General features: G+C 37.4%; 1 protein-coding gene across 1 annotated transcript in view; it reads right to left on the bottom strand.

The window, feature by feature from the left end:
* Nucleotides 1-11211, bottom strand: part of LOC107723379 (ephrin-A1-like) — a 33855-nt gene extending 22644 nt beyond the window's left edge. Inside the window, exons 1-4 of the mRNA XM_016531962.1 lie at nucleotides 10927-11211; nucleotides 2270-2565; nucleotides 1745-1810; nucleotides 1543-1623 (exon numbers count right to left, since the gene is read on the bottom strand). Of these exons, the coding sequence (XP_016387448.1) occupies nucleotides 1543-1623; nucleotides 1745-1810; nucleotides 2270-2565; nucleotides 10927-11024 (541 nt within the window). The 5' untranslated portion in view covers nucleotides 11025-11211. The remainder of the gene's footprint in view (nucleotides 1-1542; nucleotides 1624-1744; nucleotides 1811-2269; nucleotides 2566-10926) is intronic.
* Between the last annotated feature and the right edge of the window lie 5966 nt (nucleotides 11212-17177).

Genomic DNA, 17177 nt, shown 5'->3' with positions numbered 1-17177 from the left:
CGGTACGAGACTCGAACCCGCAACCTTGGGTTACGAGTCCGACTCTCTAACCATTAGGCCACGACTTCCCCAATATGCATACAATATGCATCAGGAAAAGTGTTTTAACCACACTGAATATTTGCACTTTGCAGCTGGTTTAGTGAATCTGTGGTTGATATTAAACCCAAAAGATTTCAACCGTTTTCTCTCTCATATAACTGTATTAATGCTGTCTTAGAAACATTACCAAGCTTTCTTAATTTATTTTTGCACTGCCTGAAATTAAAGAAATTATAGAATTATTGCTTTAATATGATTGACCTACCTAAACAAAGTGATCTAAACAAATAAACAAATTTCAGTATCATGATTTATAATACAAGTGCCTTTTTTGAAGTTGTAATTTTGTCAAATGTTTATGTACTGAAGTGCATGCTTGATTTGAAATGGGACAAAGCTCATAAATTTGAGAAAACGAAGGGGGAAAAAAATCATTATTCAAATTTTTTACAGTACATGTACAAAATGTAATTTTGACAAATTTTGCAAAAATGAAAATATTATGTTGAGGATACAGAAAATGCTAGCTATGAAAATATCTTTAGCAAGACAAAGGAGTCAGTTATTTTATTCTAAGGATGACAAATGCCCCCCATAATTAATAAAAAAGTTTTCTAAAAATCCAGGTGCCAAAAATAGCGATAGCTGAGAAACCCCCATATAGCCAGTCCATGTGAACATCTTCTAGAATTTTTTTCATTCACTGCATATTGCTGCAAACATTCTGCTTCATATTTTCAAACAAAATGATGTATTTTCCATTGACGTGGTTAAATACAGAAGACATATCTTGTGTTTAATGTTCTCAAATGTCAAAGAAAAAACTGAGGCCAAGGGAAATGAGCAAGTTACGTTCTGGCACTCAAGTGTCATTTTACTAAAAGCTGTGAAGTCCTGGCCAGGGAAAAAGAGATGAAAAGGGAATGAAAGAGGACAGGAAGAAAGTTAGACAGTGAGAGCATTAACAGTGCTTTGACAGTGTTTAACTTTACAATGAGGCCTCAACAAATTTCAGAAAATCTGTCTTGCCCTAAAACCAAAATACTTTTTTTTTTAAACCATGTCTTTTTTCTTTGAATTTGAATCAAATAAACATTTTTTTTAATTAAAAAAAAAAACTTTCCACACATTTTTATAATTAACAAATGTCTTTATTTTATATACCTCTCAGTATATACATTTTTACATAACTATTTACAAGTTTATAAACAAATACAGTACAAAACACAGCTTTTTACAAAAAAATTGTTCTTTTAACTTATTAGAGAAAATTATTCAACCGTTTGAATTGTTCGTGCATGTTGTGCTCTCTGTCAGAAGTCCGGCTTCTCTCTCAGCACAACCAAACATTCCTATTCAAAACCAAATGTTGTTTTATGAAAAAAAAAACCTCTGATCTCATCTATACATTAGTGCCAGTACATTTTGTAGGGTGTGTTTACATTACGTCACAAAAACCAACTGAAACTAGAGCAACACGAGATCCAAAACACAGGGAACACGGGTTATGGACTCCACCAGCAGCCATCTTCCCTTCTAATTCCTCATGTTTTTCCATGGTCTTCTTCTTGTTTTTAGAACCTAGAAAATTAAATGAAATAGTTGGACTCTTAGTAAGGCTTCATTGTCCTTGTAATTCAGGAAAGATTAAATGTCTAGACAGAAATGCCATGTTTGAAATGCAAAAACTGATTTGACTTACCATGAGGTCCAACTACATCCACCTTCAGCCTCAAACACTCCTGTCCATGATGGTGAAGAGGCTTGGCTGTGGAAAACAGAGTAAAAATTTAGAACTGGAATCTGAAGCGCTACAAATAATAATACACTTAATGTGCTAATAAATGCTAATATATGCATACATTTTGCATTTATGGTTTTGAAAAACTTCATACTTTGGATACATGTGATTGTACATATATTAATAATTATGTTCAAAAATATTTTTTATATATATTTATATATATTTTTATATAAATATTCAGTTTTTGTGGAGTTACGTATTTTATTAATTTATTTTTTGTTTCTACATATGTATTTATCCTTCTGACTTTGACAAAAAAAAAGTTATTTTAATAAGCATTGAAGCGTTTTTTTTAAAACAGATTTTGAATAAATTAACCAAGTTTTTTGTTTTTAAAGGATATATTAAAATGATTGTACTCATTTACATAGTTAATAATTGTGGTAAGCGAATCCAAAATGCTGCAAAGAGGTGGATACTTACAAATATAGTAGTAACTCTCTCCCTGACGGAACTCTTTGCCCAGAGTGAAGGGAGTGAAGCGCTGGAACTTCTCAGAGAACTTCTCTGGAGCGTGAGGAGCGAAAGGTCTGGAGCACTCCCAGCGCAGCTGGTCGAAGGACTGTGGCTTGCAGTTCTCGTAGTCCTCCAACTCTACCATGTAGAGCACGTACCGCTCGGCCTCCTGGGATGGGATCTCGCCACGAGTGTAGTGAGGGCAGATGATGTCTAGGTAGTCATTAATGCGGACCTCCACGGTGTAATCATCCCAAAGGAAACTGGAAGAAGAAAGAGAGAGAAAATCCATGAATGGCTGTCAATATTTACTGCACACAACCTACAATACTGTTGTACTGAACACAGACACACCTCAGGATTAAAATGGCTCAGAAAAAAGAACTTGACGTGCACAAACAAACAGAAACAAAAGTTCTGGTGACACTGAAACAGCCTCAGGCAACCGTCCTCAGTACAAACCAAAAGTGGGAGCTACACCCTGATGCACATGTGTGGGTGTCTTTAGTTATCACCCTTCACCTGGTACTTTTATTTGCGTAAAACACCCTGTAAAATCCCTCCTTTCCTACTATGTATTTTGGTGTCACACTAGGTGAAGGAGTGTAGATGGGAAATTGTCCAACTGTGTTTTTCGTTATGTCCTTCATGAAATGGCAGGTTGACAGAATTAAATTATTATATAAAAAAAAAGCTAAATAATGAATAACAGCATTGATTATATGTATTATATATTATCTGGAAAATATACACTTTTTTAACTGATAAGAAATGTTTTCAATTCAAGTTAGATTAAAATGTTTTTCACAATAAATATTGTTCCAAAACAGATTATTATATAAAAAAAAAATATTTTAAACATGTTTTAAGCTAACACGTTAACTTACACGTTAATATCTTGTATTTTTATTTTTTTGTGAAAACCTTGAAACCCCTTAACTTCATGTGATCCATCATGACCTTTTACTTGCTCTCTTGGCAACAGAGATGGAGCCGCTTAGACTGACTGGCTCTTTGAATCGGCTCAACGTGTTTTTTACAGCCTCCTCTCTGTCTTCCTCTTCTTTTATTGTCGTCTCATTTGCTTTTCTCATTTTCATCTGATCTAAACTTCCCTGCTGCTTTTGCCAGATGTACAAATGACAAATCCACAGGCCTCTCAGTATGTTGTTCTATCTGTGTCTTTGCTTTCATGTTGTCAGTGTTTTATTATTGTGAATTATGTCTAAACATTTTGCCTCAAACTAACTGCATAACATTTATGAATAAATCACAATGTTTTTCTTAATACCGTCACCCCCACAGTGACCACAAGACGCCATTGTTCGAACCCCATAAGTCATCTGATTGGTGAGTGTTACAACGCTACACGCCATCACATTTCCATATACCCAAAATCTTCAAACCCAATCACATTACCATAACATTTTCTCACACGGCCCTCATGTGAACCGCCGTCAAAACACAAGGCAGCCTCTTTCCCCCCAAAATGCCCTTTGCTCTATCACTTTCTCCCTTTTGGCACATGTACTTATTGTTGTTGCCATCGGGAGCCGTGGTTAAATGACGGACAGACACACAGGCTCCTGACGGGCCCCCCGTTGTCCACTCCAACCCCCTTCATCTCTCTCTCTCTTTCCCACTGTGCCTCTGTGGTACGCATTAGCCGACCTGTCTAAACAGCCTCGCACTCTATTCAGACGGGGGGTAAACATACACATCACTGCGCTCATTAGCGCTGGTTAATGTGGAGATTAGCATCAGTCTCGCACGGCTTCTAATCAGCGGAGTGTTCAAAAGACAGGGTGTACACATTGCTAAGCCAGCTAACTTTTCTGTGTGTGGGAAAGCGGTGGTTTTTGTATGTGTATTCAACATGCCAATCAACAAATCATGGCTGATGCGACCAAGCAAGGGTGGATTAGATGCTAAATGTGTAGCTGGTCAAAGTTATTCAAATCAGAGCAGTGTGAACGGTTCCAGTTTCGGTCTGTTTTTCCTGAGAACTAGATTGTGTGCAGGATTGCCCTGTCTCACTTCCTCTGACGTCCCTTTGAAGCAGTTGATCCAGAGCTGTTTGAAACCTAATGACAATGTGTTTGCAAGACCAAGACAACAACTCAAATTGGGTGTCATTAACTCCTCCCCCTCCCCTTCTCACAGACATCGGCCTCAGGGTCGGGTCTAGTCTTTGGTCACAAAAATGTTTGCCTAGGGATGCACAATCGGTCCATATACCAAACCTTATCGGTCACTGGCTAATATTATTAATAGGCCTATATATTTTTAATTAAGCATTAAAAACTTTTCATTTTTCACACTGTACATTATAATCTTCTGATACCAAAATTCTCTCATAACATCTAAATTATTTTATTTTAGTTCGGAGTTGTTATTTTTATTTTTATTTTGGCCAAAATAGTATTGCATATTAAGTGCATCCCTAGTTTAGTTTCATGCTGAGAGGGTCTGGTGGGCCCTCACACTACGATTCCCATGCGTAGCTTATCTCTCTGAGCTGATCCAAGGCTAGCCGCTGATATCTCAAACAATCACAGAGCGGCTCTGTTGTGTTTTTCCTCACAGTGATCGGTCACTTCAAACGCCGCTGTGCCTACTTGTTCCCGTGTGACAGTTTGCTCTGTGATGGCCCGAGTGTGAGAGTGATGCTGTTGTAAGAGGGGCACGAATCCATGTAAACATCCATGACAGGAGTGTCTGTACCTGCAGCCCCCGGGGGCCACATCACCCATCTGTTTATCACGAGACACAGAGGAGCCTGTGTTTAAAGGTTTGCATGTGGGCTTAAAGACTTCAAGTTGCAATAAGTAATTTGTTTATGCTGACTGATTAGGTTGGCCATGTGATCTCAACATGGCGGCCCACATGAGGTGACCCGCTCTGTGTAGAATAAAACAGCATTTATTAGGATACTGATATGACAGGAGTCTTCATATTATGCAAGTGTGAAATGCTTTTGAAAGCGATTGTAAAGACTTTTACATTTTTATTTATTTTTTTAAATGACAAATAAATGCTGTTCTTCTGAACTTTCTATTAATAAACGAATCCTGAAAAAAAAATCATGATTTCCACAAAAATATTAAGCAGCACAACGGTTTTAAACTTTGATAGTAATAAGAAATGTTTCTTGAGTGCCAAATCATCATGTTAGAATGATTTCTGAAGGATCATGTGACACTGAAAACTGCTGACAATTCAGCTTTGCATCACAGGAATAAATTACACTTTAAAATATATTACAATAAAATTCAGTAGTTTTGAATTGTAATAATATTTCACAATATTACTGTTTTACTGTATTTTTGATCAAACAAAATGCAGCCTTGGTGAGCATAAGAGACTTATTTCATTTTTTTTTTAAAAATACATGTAAAGTAGAATTTGCTCTCACTTGCTCTCAGATATGTGTTTGTCTTGTTTCCCCCTAATATTTTGTCTGCTCTCCCCCCTTTCACTCTCTGCCGAATGTTTTAAACTGTCAGGCGGGTCAGTAATGTCAAAGTTCAGGGTCAGATTTTTCAGACACACCCTTACTGAGTCAGCAGCGTGCACACACACACTCACACACACACACACACACACACACTGAGAGACGGTCAGCGCTGTGTGCTTCAGAACAGATGTACTTACTGCAAAATGCACTACACTAGCTGTCAGCAGTTGACACACACACACACACACACAGTTGAGGGTTTGGTTACTAAAAACCTTTAAGACCTGCTGCTTGTCATGACAAGTATTATGATCCTATTTTAGGAGCTTGTTCTCACACTATCAAGTAATAAAACCTGTCTGTACAAGCGCGTGCATGGAGCTTTTACGCTATTTGTGTCTGTCTGACTTTCTTTCTCCATTACAAGCATAATATACAGAGACGTCTCAGTCTTACACCTTCGTACCATTAAAGTCTGACAGGTTCAAGGTGTTAAGTCACTGCTAAGTCCTTTTAACCTCACTGCTCTTTCACTTTCTTCCCGATCAGTATGTTCTCGTATTGTCCTTCTTGCCGATTACATGCCAGTAATTACCCCAGCCCTAGTGGAATGGGTCGGAATGCCATCCAGCTAATCCGCTCTTCCAAACCAGGGATTATCCCACTGAGCCCACGGATCACACCGCTGCTATTCACCAGCACCAGACCCATCCAATACGGGCCGTTTGCAGCGGTTAAAGTGGGGGTTGGGGGTGGGTTGCAGATACATGTTTCAAGTCAAGTTAGATTGGGGGGTAGGGCTGCACAATATATTGAAATTATCGAAGCCTTGCAAATGTACAAATTGTGATATGCATATTACAATGGCCTGACAAAACTGAGTGATTCTACTTAAGTTTTAGGTCGACGCAGAGAATAAATGATCATCTTGCATTTTTCTTCACTTTTATTCAGGGGTTGTGCGATTATACATGTAGGAGTGCATTTCTGTGAGATTTTGTGAGTTTAGAGCAAACGACCAAAATTTCATCCCATCCATCACTGTCCTTTAGCTCCACCCCAATCTGTATATTTCTTATATATATATATCTTTCTGTCTCCCATCCCCCTCTTCCTCCATCTTCTCCACCCTCTTTCTTTCTCCTCTCTGTTTAAAATCACATTATAAACCTGGGCCTCTTCATTCAGGCTAATTTTTTAGAGAAACACTTCTTTCCTTCTTTCTGACCTCTAACCCATCCCCCATCCCCCGATCCTATCTTTCTCAGTCCTTCCCTCACAAATGCCTGATTTCCCCCTCCTCCCTTTCTCTTTCACATTTAAATGGATGCTAATTGCTTGCTGATATGCTAGCTTGTTGTTTGGTAGCACACTGTGAGCTTTAAAGTCAGCGACTAGTCACTAAAAGTACTTTTGAAATAATAAACTGAAAACAATACAGGCAATGAATTAAAATGATCACCGAGTAGCCTACTGTAAGCGTTCTGTAGATGGCAACAGTGAGCTGCTGAAGACACTGAATGCAAACACTCCACTTGAGATAATTAAGTAATGCCAGGCAACAAGCTTCTGGTTCTTTTGTTTACATTTGTGCACTCACACAGGTCACACACTTTACTACACCGACAGTTACACAATCTAGCACACTACAGACAGAAAAACAGGAAACCTCCAACTCAACAGGGCAACGGGAATCAAAACAGTAATCAGGGACTGAACAAGATGGACAAAGGGAGTTGTGTGGGAAAAAAAAGAGCATGGGAAGATGGAGCAGGGAGGGTATAAGGACATATAGAGAGAAATAGTGAGGAAGTCTGGGCTGGAGATAAAGAGAAGAGAGGAAGAGCTCAGAATAATGGGATTTAAGTGTTAAAATGAGCAAAGAGAAAAATTAAGCAAGGAGTTAAAAACAGGCCCAAAGTCTTTTAAATGCACATCAAAAACTGAACTGGAACATTACTTTCTGTCATTACTTGACCAGTTGAAACCCTAAAATGGAACTAATCTGTGAAAAAAATGATTTCATAATCAATCAAGATGGTAGAACATTCTAAAATGCTTTGTGGAATTATGGATTATATTTTCCATACACATCTATTTCTGTGTAAAGCAGAATTATACAGCACTGGATTACACTGGAGTCTAAAAATATACAATGTGATTTCTGTGTGAATGGGTCAGATTACACACTTCTATGTATAATCTGAGGCTGAACTCTGTTCGTTTCACAGATTATAGACCTGCCTAGCCGACCATGTTTGCATGTTTATGAGCCTTAGACAAAGAATGAGGGGGGGTTAAAGAAGATGGATTTACAGTCTGTCTGTGGAATCTGTCTGGTTATATGCTGATCTGTCTGCACCCTCCTCCTCAAGATAACAACTCAGCAATATAATGCTCAGATATATGTAAAAGATCAAACAAAGTGAGTATGCAGAGGAAGTGATGGACAACAAGGAAATGGGGTGGACAATGAGTGGACAGCTGAAAGGTCAAGTATAGCAACGTTTGCTGGAAGGAATCCCAATCTACTAAATATACCCAAATCGCATATTCCCCCCTGGCGAGCCAGTGAAACTTTGATGAGGGAAAGCACATGTATATGACAACATGTACGTGAAAATAAACGCATAATTCAGGGCAAAAATAATGATTCAATGATGCTAACATGACGGGACTGTACACTTCCCCTTCAGCGCACTCAGCGTGCAAGCGTAGGCATGTGACAAGCTCAAAAACAGACTGTCAAAAACAAAGTCTATATGTCAGTCCGGACCTGAAAATCCAGTCTCCTCGGGGTGAACACTCACGCACACACCCGTCAAACCAGAGTGTCAGCTTGCCAAAGGCCACGCGCAGGAGATTAAATCATTACTGTTCACTCACACCCACTAACAGTCGGGTGTGTGTTTGTGTTTGTTTGCGTGCGATCACGCCAATTATTTTAAAAACCTATCTGCCATTGATTAGTCGAGCCTGTCTAATCTATTTACATACTGACTGATTGAGTTTCACGGGCTGATTGAACAATCACTGGCTTTGATGGAAGTTTTTAAAGGAAAGAAAAGCAAAAAAAGAAATCCCATTAATGGAAACGGTTTCTTTTTTCTTAGAACATAAGATTAACGACAGAGGTTTATCTTGGAAAAAAAGATGGCGTTAAAACACAGATCCCACCACACCTGCCAGATTATGACCAGCTCAAAATGGGATTATATTTACAGATCTGATTTTAGTGTGTGGCCGTTTGTTTTTAACTTTTGCTAATAGAGCAACAATGTCAAGGTCTTTGTGTATATGTGCAAGTATGAGAGCCTTAAAAGAAGAGATCCACTCAGATTTTTAACGTAGAGATTTTTTTAATTTAGAGGGCTTAGTGTTTTGTTATTAGAAATTTTCTTGTTGTGGTTACGCAACCCTTTCCATGGATGTGGACCATGTCGGGATTAGAGACCGGACCAAGCACCACACTGCTGCCACATAATCCCCTCCACCTCTTTTTCTCCATACTAGTCTCTAACTCAAACTGCCAATTCTTTTTTTTAACCCAAATTCAAGCAGCTCCTATTACTACATCACCCCCTCTTCCGCCTCATCCTTTTCACAGCAGGTCCTAAAAAGTGTTTGGTCTCTATTACATGATTTCTTCTGTCTTTCTTCAGGCACAGCTGCTGTTTCCCTCTCTCTCTCACTGCTGGCTGATAGTGAGCCAGGCTCTTCTGAGACCGTGTCTGGTTAAGGCTGGTACACTCATGTTGCGCAACAACGGCATTGATAAATTACTCACCGAAAACAGACTGAATCACAACAGACCGTGTGAATCACCTGTGCCATCATGAAAACGTCCAATCGGGTCATGACTTTGAGCATGGATTCAGTTCAGTTATCACCGGTTAACTTTTATGACTACAAGTTTATGAGTTGTGTACATGTAAATCCAGGTGAAACAAGTCAATGACTATGAGAAGGGATAAGAAGATGTCATCTCATGGTCAAAGATTCTGTTTTACAGTAACAAGCTTAAGCTTACTGATATCCACAAAAGCCCATTTTCTCGTTCTTGAGTTTCCTGCTAAAAGCGTAATAAATCGCTCTGATTGTTGTCATTCGTATTGATCTCTCTAAAGTGTCTGATGACCCGTCCTTCCTCACTATGAGGTGAGATTACAATCGCAATCATTTGATGAAACACCAATCAAAGAGCTATAAGGTTTATACAACCACCGATCTGTAAACTGTAACAGTAACAACTTAATATCATACTAAGAGTAACAAGAGACTTCCCATAAAAAGGCTACTACTAGCCATAGATATGCTCGTCTAGTGCACTCGTGTCTGTTTATTTATTGCTGTGTGTGTGTGTGTGTGTGTGTGTGTAAAAGTTTGGCTGTACTTTTAATGCAAAATAATTAAATAAATAAACATCCTCATTAATATAGTGAAACAAGAACTGGCTCATTAATTCCTGTTTTGCTGTACATCTACATATATCAAAAGGTTTGTGCAAGGGATAACTTGGTTATGGTAAATATCATATCAGCCTGTCAATAAGATGCCCTCACAAATATAGTAAAACTAACAAGTGTGTGTGTATATTTAGGCTGATCTGTCTGTCCATCTGTCTGGTTTCTTTCCACGTACTTCTCTGTCCAGCTGCTGCCTCTTATACAGTAATTATCACGTAATTCACTAGCATGTTAAAGGTTAGACAAGAGTGTCTGATAACTAAACTGAAAGCGTAAACAACTTGAACTAACATTACTTGCAAGCCAGGGCTAATAATTGGTTATGTGTTAAAGATAGTATGTGTTTTCTTAATCTATTCATGCACCTTCCCCCACAGAATGAATCTCAGGAGGAGCAAATAACACTGCAACAAAACATTGCATGAACCAGATAAAATAACAAAGCAGCTGAAGATTTGTGAAACTATTTAGACTGTTAATGCAGTGCATATAACACGTAATTCATAAACTAATATAATGCGTACTTGCAAGAATTTATTTGGACAACTTGTGTTAGTGTACTATGCAGAGATTTCAGATACTATCAAGAATACTAACCAGAGTAACATCATATAAAAGGCAAAACGATTTATATAAATATTGAAAATAAATACAGCGGAAAGCTTTCATACAATTACAGGAGTATGTAGTAAAATTCTTACTTAGCGTTCGTGCTGTTCCAGTAAACACTGTGTCGCTCCGCAGACGCGTACCAGGCGCTGACGCTCACCGCAACGCACACCAGCCACAGAAAATCCATTGCGTCCGGGATATAATTCTCTTCAGAGGAATAAATACGAGTGCAAGAGATTGTTTTGCACGTTGAAGACGCAAATATAAATGTGCACTACTGCAGTGCGAGAATCGCTGAAACACTAGTGATTCTGTTTACTTGAATAACAGGTTTGTATGAGTCTCTAGCAGAAACTGTCGCGGTAAAGCCTGGAGAAATGTGCGCTCAGTCCGCTTTATCAATCAGCTACATAAGCCACGCCCTCAACGAACAAGCAACCAATGAAAACCGGAAAGCGTTATTTTCGACACGCCTCTACGCACAGGCTTACTAATATTGAAGTGAACGGACCATGACCATAGACTGTATAAAAACATGACAAATAGATCACTGTTGTTTTAGTTTTATTAAGATACTATTACACTTTTTATTGATATTGTGAAATTTCATTTTAGTTATTTTATTAATTTTGCTTTGTACTTTTGTCTTTTTTAATATGACTATTTATTTATTTATTTTTAGTTAGTAATGTAAGGACTTCAATTTAAACTTGTTTCAGTTACTTAACAAGGCAACATTTCTAATTTTTGTTTAGTTGACGCTATTCATCAAATATTTATATTTGTATATATGTGATTTTATTTTATTTCAGCTTTATTTCAGTTAACAACAGTGTTTGTTAAGAATTTTAGTTTCATTTAACAGTAATAACCCTAAAATAAATGTGTTTTTAATAAAAAATGTATTATTCTATTTGAATACATCCTTATATATTATTCTAATTGAATACATACATATTATTCTAATCAAATACATCATTATAAACTTTCATATGCATATATACTATAAAGTATCTTATTTATTTTCTTATTGTTTTATAACTGTTCTTTTTACAATACTTACATTTTTAATAATAATCGTTTAAATTTTTTTTTAGCTTTTCCTAAGATTTCTATAGGTAATATATAACTTGTTTTCTGGATATTATAACCCTGTTCAGCATTAATCAGTATGACAGCAAGTTGAGTAATATACTGTGGGCAGTCTTTTTCTGTCAGTTATGAAATATTACATTTGGAAATTGTACATTGTGTAGAATGACAGACAAAGCAGGCTTTTCCTGGGTATCAATAAAAAAAAACTGTAATCCATAAAATCCCCTTTTACACCTGATAAGGGAATTATGACATCAGCTCCAGTCATCAGGGCCCCCCCCCCCTCATCCCACCTCCACTTGGGCTGCCTGGTTCTCTCTAACCCAGATCTAGCTACTCATCCTGGGGTCACAGTGTTTTTATCCTCACTTAGTCCAGGTCTTGACTTGAGGGTAGAAAGGTGAGCTGAGTGGAAAGTGTGTCTACCTGTGGACTTTTTTGGGCTGGGCTAGGCAGGGCTGGGCAGGCTCATGCATGCTCCATGTTGTTGAAGGCTTCAGCTTTTCCGTCTGCTTTGAGAGCAATGTGCCACCTTCACCAGGTGAGCAGGGACATTATGGATGTGTTTTAGACGTTTTATGACTATTCAGTCTGAATGTTGCAGAATAAAGTATTCTTATGAGCTCCATCGGCGTAGGAGGTAGAGCTCGGAGCAAATGTTCAGGAACAGATCTGCCCACAGCAGGTTTCCCTTTACAGCCTGGCTTGGCATCATGCATAAGTCTATGACAGGCTGAAATTCCTCTCAGTTATTCTCTCTTTTTTTCGCTCTCGTACACACTGTCTTTTTTGTTCTCTCACTATCCCCCTACACAGTAGCCGTTGCTGTCTATAAAGTGTGGATAGATCTGTGTGGAGTGTTGGGCCATACTGTCCACTTGTGTGTGAGACTGACAGACTATATGTGTATAAATGTGAATGGGCAGTTGTCCAGTGTTCTGAACAGTGGCTAAACAAAGGCAGAATTTGCATAATGGACCACGGATTTACAAAGCGATCAAGGTGTAAACAACTTGGCCATTCAGCCTGGAAATCCTGCATCCAGTACAACACAAATTCTCTAATGTCCTGTTAATGTTAGTATGTAAAAGTGCTCCTTCATTGTTATTGCAGCTTTCAGCCGACACATCCATTTCAAGAGTCATTTAGCGAGGGGGGTAATCGCTTGCAGGATATCCCAACAAAGCATTTGTGATGAAAAATGAGAAGAAGAAGGATAATTTCATAACAACACATTATGAAGTGCTGTTTAGAGTTAATTTAGCGTTTAAGCTGTCAAGTTGCTAATGCATATCCTCGTGGGCTCAGGAGATCTCATCTGTGCAACAAAGAAAATTATTCACAGCTTTGATTAGCTTCTAACTTCAGATGGGAATGATGAAATATCTCATGAAAAATTTATTTATTCCTCGTTGTGAAACAAGCCCATAGCTGTTATCACGAGCTGAATGCGTCTCTATGGAACTTTGTTTGTTGGTTGCCTGACATGCAAAATTAGCTCCACAGTAATGCAACAAAAGAAATGACAACAATAATAACACTGACAAACTTTGGTCAACCTTTATACACTTTCAGCTATGTCTGCCCTTTGCACACCTGCAGAAGCCATTTATAGAAAGTGAATAATTACTGAGATATAATTACGTTTTTGGTAATAGTGTGCAACACTGCTTCTGAAATGGGGAAATGGTTGGAATGGGTAGGATAATGAATCAAATATGGAAAAGATTGGTTTATGTGGTAAGATGGTAAAAGGTGAAGACCTAGGTAGGGTGCAGAAGCCGTTGAGGGTTTGGTTGAAAGTGGGAGTGGATCTTTGTTTTGTTGCGCCGAGATACACCCCGAGGCATACAGAGAGCCTACTGTTGCAAAACACTGAGAGGGAGAGATGGAACGATGTATAAATGGGTTGAGTGAGAGAAAATGGAAAGAGAGAAATTGAAAGCAAAATTGATTTACTTTGAAAATTGCATAATATAAATGAACAAAGTGATGGATGACCTGGAGAACGAAGTAGGTGTTCACGTAGGAGAAAATCAACAGTTAGAGAGCTAACTGTTCAGACTGCAGAAATAGAGAAAAGGAAAAAGCCTGTCACTCCCTATACAGGGTCATAAAAGCAGTTTTACCTATGTTGACTGCTGCTGCTGCTGCAAGAAAAAAACTTTTCACAGAAAATAATATATGTACGCTACTCTTCAAAAGTGCTTTTGAGTCTCTAAAGCTCAGCAAGGCTGCATTTATTTGATAAAAAAATACAGTAAAACAGTAATATTAGGGTATATTATTGCAAATTAACATTTTTGAGGTAACTGTAACACAAGGATTTTTGATGAATAGATCAAAACATTAAATGGAAAATGTCTTTTTCTTTACTGCCACTTTTGATCAATTTAATGCAGCCTTTCTTGGTCTTTAAGAAAAATTACTACCCCAAATTCTTGTATATATTTCTATTTCAAGTTACATTAATAACATGAGTGTGAAATCCTTTATATCTCAGACTTTTGGTCGTCACTGAATGTATGAGAATGTCTCTTATTCATGGACACGTGTACAGAGAAACAGTTTTAAAATAAATCCAGCCAGTTGTATTCAAAACAAATCCTCTATGACCTCCATCTGAGGTCATCAATTAGAAACACCGCAATCTGACCCCATGGCACACATACACACTTCTGTCGCCCTATTTAACTCCCTGGTTGGTCACACTCAGTCTCATTGCAGCACACTCTGACAAGCTGTTCTCTTTTTGCGGACACAATGGGATGATCCCTCATTACCATACAGGTGCTCTGCACTGAGGGCCAGACTCTGGTTGAAGACACACTCCTCTACAATGGAGCTCCTGTTACTCCACAGGGGGCAAATGAAGGACCAGGAATGTGTTCAAAAGCTGATGTTCACACACACACTTGCACACTCCTGTTTTAATTCTTAAACACAGGCCAATTATTAACTGAACTATTCTCTGCACAGACGTTTGGGCGATTTCTCTGCATCTCTTCTCCATGTGTCCTTTGTTGGGTTCTTGAAGCACTCTTTTAATGTTTATGATCTCATTCCTTTCATGATCCATTGATGTAGCTTGTTTAAGCCATTGCTCCTTTCCCCTGTTTATTTCAACCATGTATCATTTCCTCTGTCTACCTATGCATGAACTTTTCCTCTTCTAATAAATAAAATGATTTGTTTTTGATCTAAAAGATCAAAATATTGCCAATTAAATTTGTACCCTTCTCATTTTTATTTATTAATAATTTATTTATTTTAAATTGCATAATTTTTGTAGGTAAAAGTGTTTTCTTAGAACACTGGTGGAAATCATGCATTCACAACCAAACTTAGCAGATAATTTGCTTTAAAATGACAATTTGTTCATCTCTCACGTCATTTGCAATGCATATGAACAAATGCATGCTGATCACAAAAGCTATTTGGGACCATTGCATTTTACACTCATATCATGAACCAAAGTGTTTTTTTTTGTTTTTTTTTCATTTTCATTTTCATTTTACAAAAGTATGTGTCATGTGTAATTTGTGGAGGGGGCAGCAATGGCAAATGACACAACACATCTTTTATTTTTTTTAATTCAAAGCTGTGACTTCTTTGGTGTTTCATATCTATTTTTCTGGCACATTTGTGTCAATTTAAGTATGTTTCTCTTGCTCTCTCTCAGTTTGCTTAAAGCCTCTCTAAATTTAGAGATGGTCAGAAGGCTTAGTGTTATGATTATGAATTTTCTTGATTTGGTTATGCAAGCTCAGGTTTTATCATGAATGTTGACCATGGCAGGATTAAAAGCAGCAGATGAAAGATTGGTCTATGTGCCAGACGGCTGCCACAGTTTCTCTTTATTTCTCTCTCTTTCTTCTTCAGCACCTCCTCCAACACACACACACACACACACACACACCATCACCACCAGCAATTATCATCCATATCTGATTTCTGTTTTTTTTCCCCCTTCTTTCATCAGGAGGCATCTGTCAAGTTTCTATCTTTCTTATCTGTTCTTTCTGAGCAGTTTGTTTTTCTGTTGCCTTTGTTGTCTTTCTTCAGTGACACTCACATAAACACACTCAGACTCGTGACTCGTGGGGTTGATTCTTAACCCATTGTATTTTCAATTTAAAAATGTTGAACATGTAATTGGTAAATCTCAGATTGTAAAATTACAGATTGTATACTGTTTAAACAAGGATATTCAATGTCCAGTCTCTACATTTCTTCACAGCAAACATCCAAACAACCACAACTTATATGTTTCAGGAGACAATATAACAAATAAATAAGCAATGTTGATCTTTGGAATATTCATTGTAAATTCTCAAAAGGGAAGCCATAACACCTTATATAAATAAGGAATATTAACTCCTAAATAGTCAAACTAGTCCTTGATTGCTGCTTAGTTTAGTATACTATATAACAGAACATAATAATGAAAAAACTAAACATCTTTCATGTTAATAATACTCTGACTCACTGTGTTGTGAAACTGGCTCTAAATGCATCTCTGTACTGTTGTCATGACATTCTTGTTTTCATCGGCTCTGCATGAGAATTAACAAGCGGCAGATACACTGAACTGAATATTGTTCATCTGGCTGTGATTCCTGGCTAAACAGATGTTGCCTTTGTAGTGCATTAAAAAGTCTAAGTACCTTTTCAGGGTATATATGATGCTCTATGTCAACAAAACCTGTATGTTTATCATTTATATGTTTCATTTACACCACTGTTTAAAAGTTTGGGGTTGGTAAGATTTTTAAATGTTTTTGAAATAAGTCTCTTATGCTCACAAAAGGCTGCATTTATTTGATTTTAAAAATACAGTAAAACAATAATACTGTGAAATTTTATTACAATTTAATATTTCTCCTTGCCATTTTAATACATTTTAAAATGTAATTTATTCCTGTGATGGCAAAGCTGAATTTTCAGCATCATTACTCCAGTCTTCAGTGTCACATGATCCTTCAGAAATCATTCTAAATAAGCTGATTTGCTGCTCAAGAAACATTTCTTATTATTATCAACGTTAAAAAGTAGTTGTGCTGCTTAATATTGTTGGGTAAACTGTGATACTTCTCCAGATTTTTTAATGAATAAAACATTCAAAGAACAGCATTTATTTGAAATGGAAAACCTCTGTAACATTATAAATGTCTTCATTGTCACTTTTGATCATTATAATGTGTCATTGCTGAATAAAAGCATTTTCTTAAAAAAAAAAAAAAAG

The sequence above is a fragment of the Sinocyclocheilus rhinocerous genome, unplaced genomic scaffold (assembly GCF_001515625.1).
Source record: "Sinocyclocheilus rhinocerous isolate Xijiao unplaced genomic scaffold, SAMN03320098_v1.1 scaffold241, whole genome shotgun sequence".
NCBI lineage: Eukaryota > Metazoa > Chordata > Actinopteri > Cypriniformes > Cyprinidae > Sinocyclocheilus > Sinocyclocheilus rhinocerous.
Note: the sequence above shows the minus strand (reverse complement) of the source record. Positions and strands in the feature narration are given on the sequence as shown.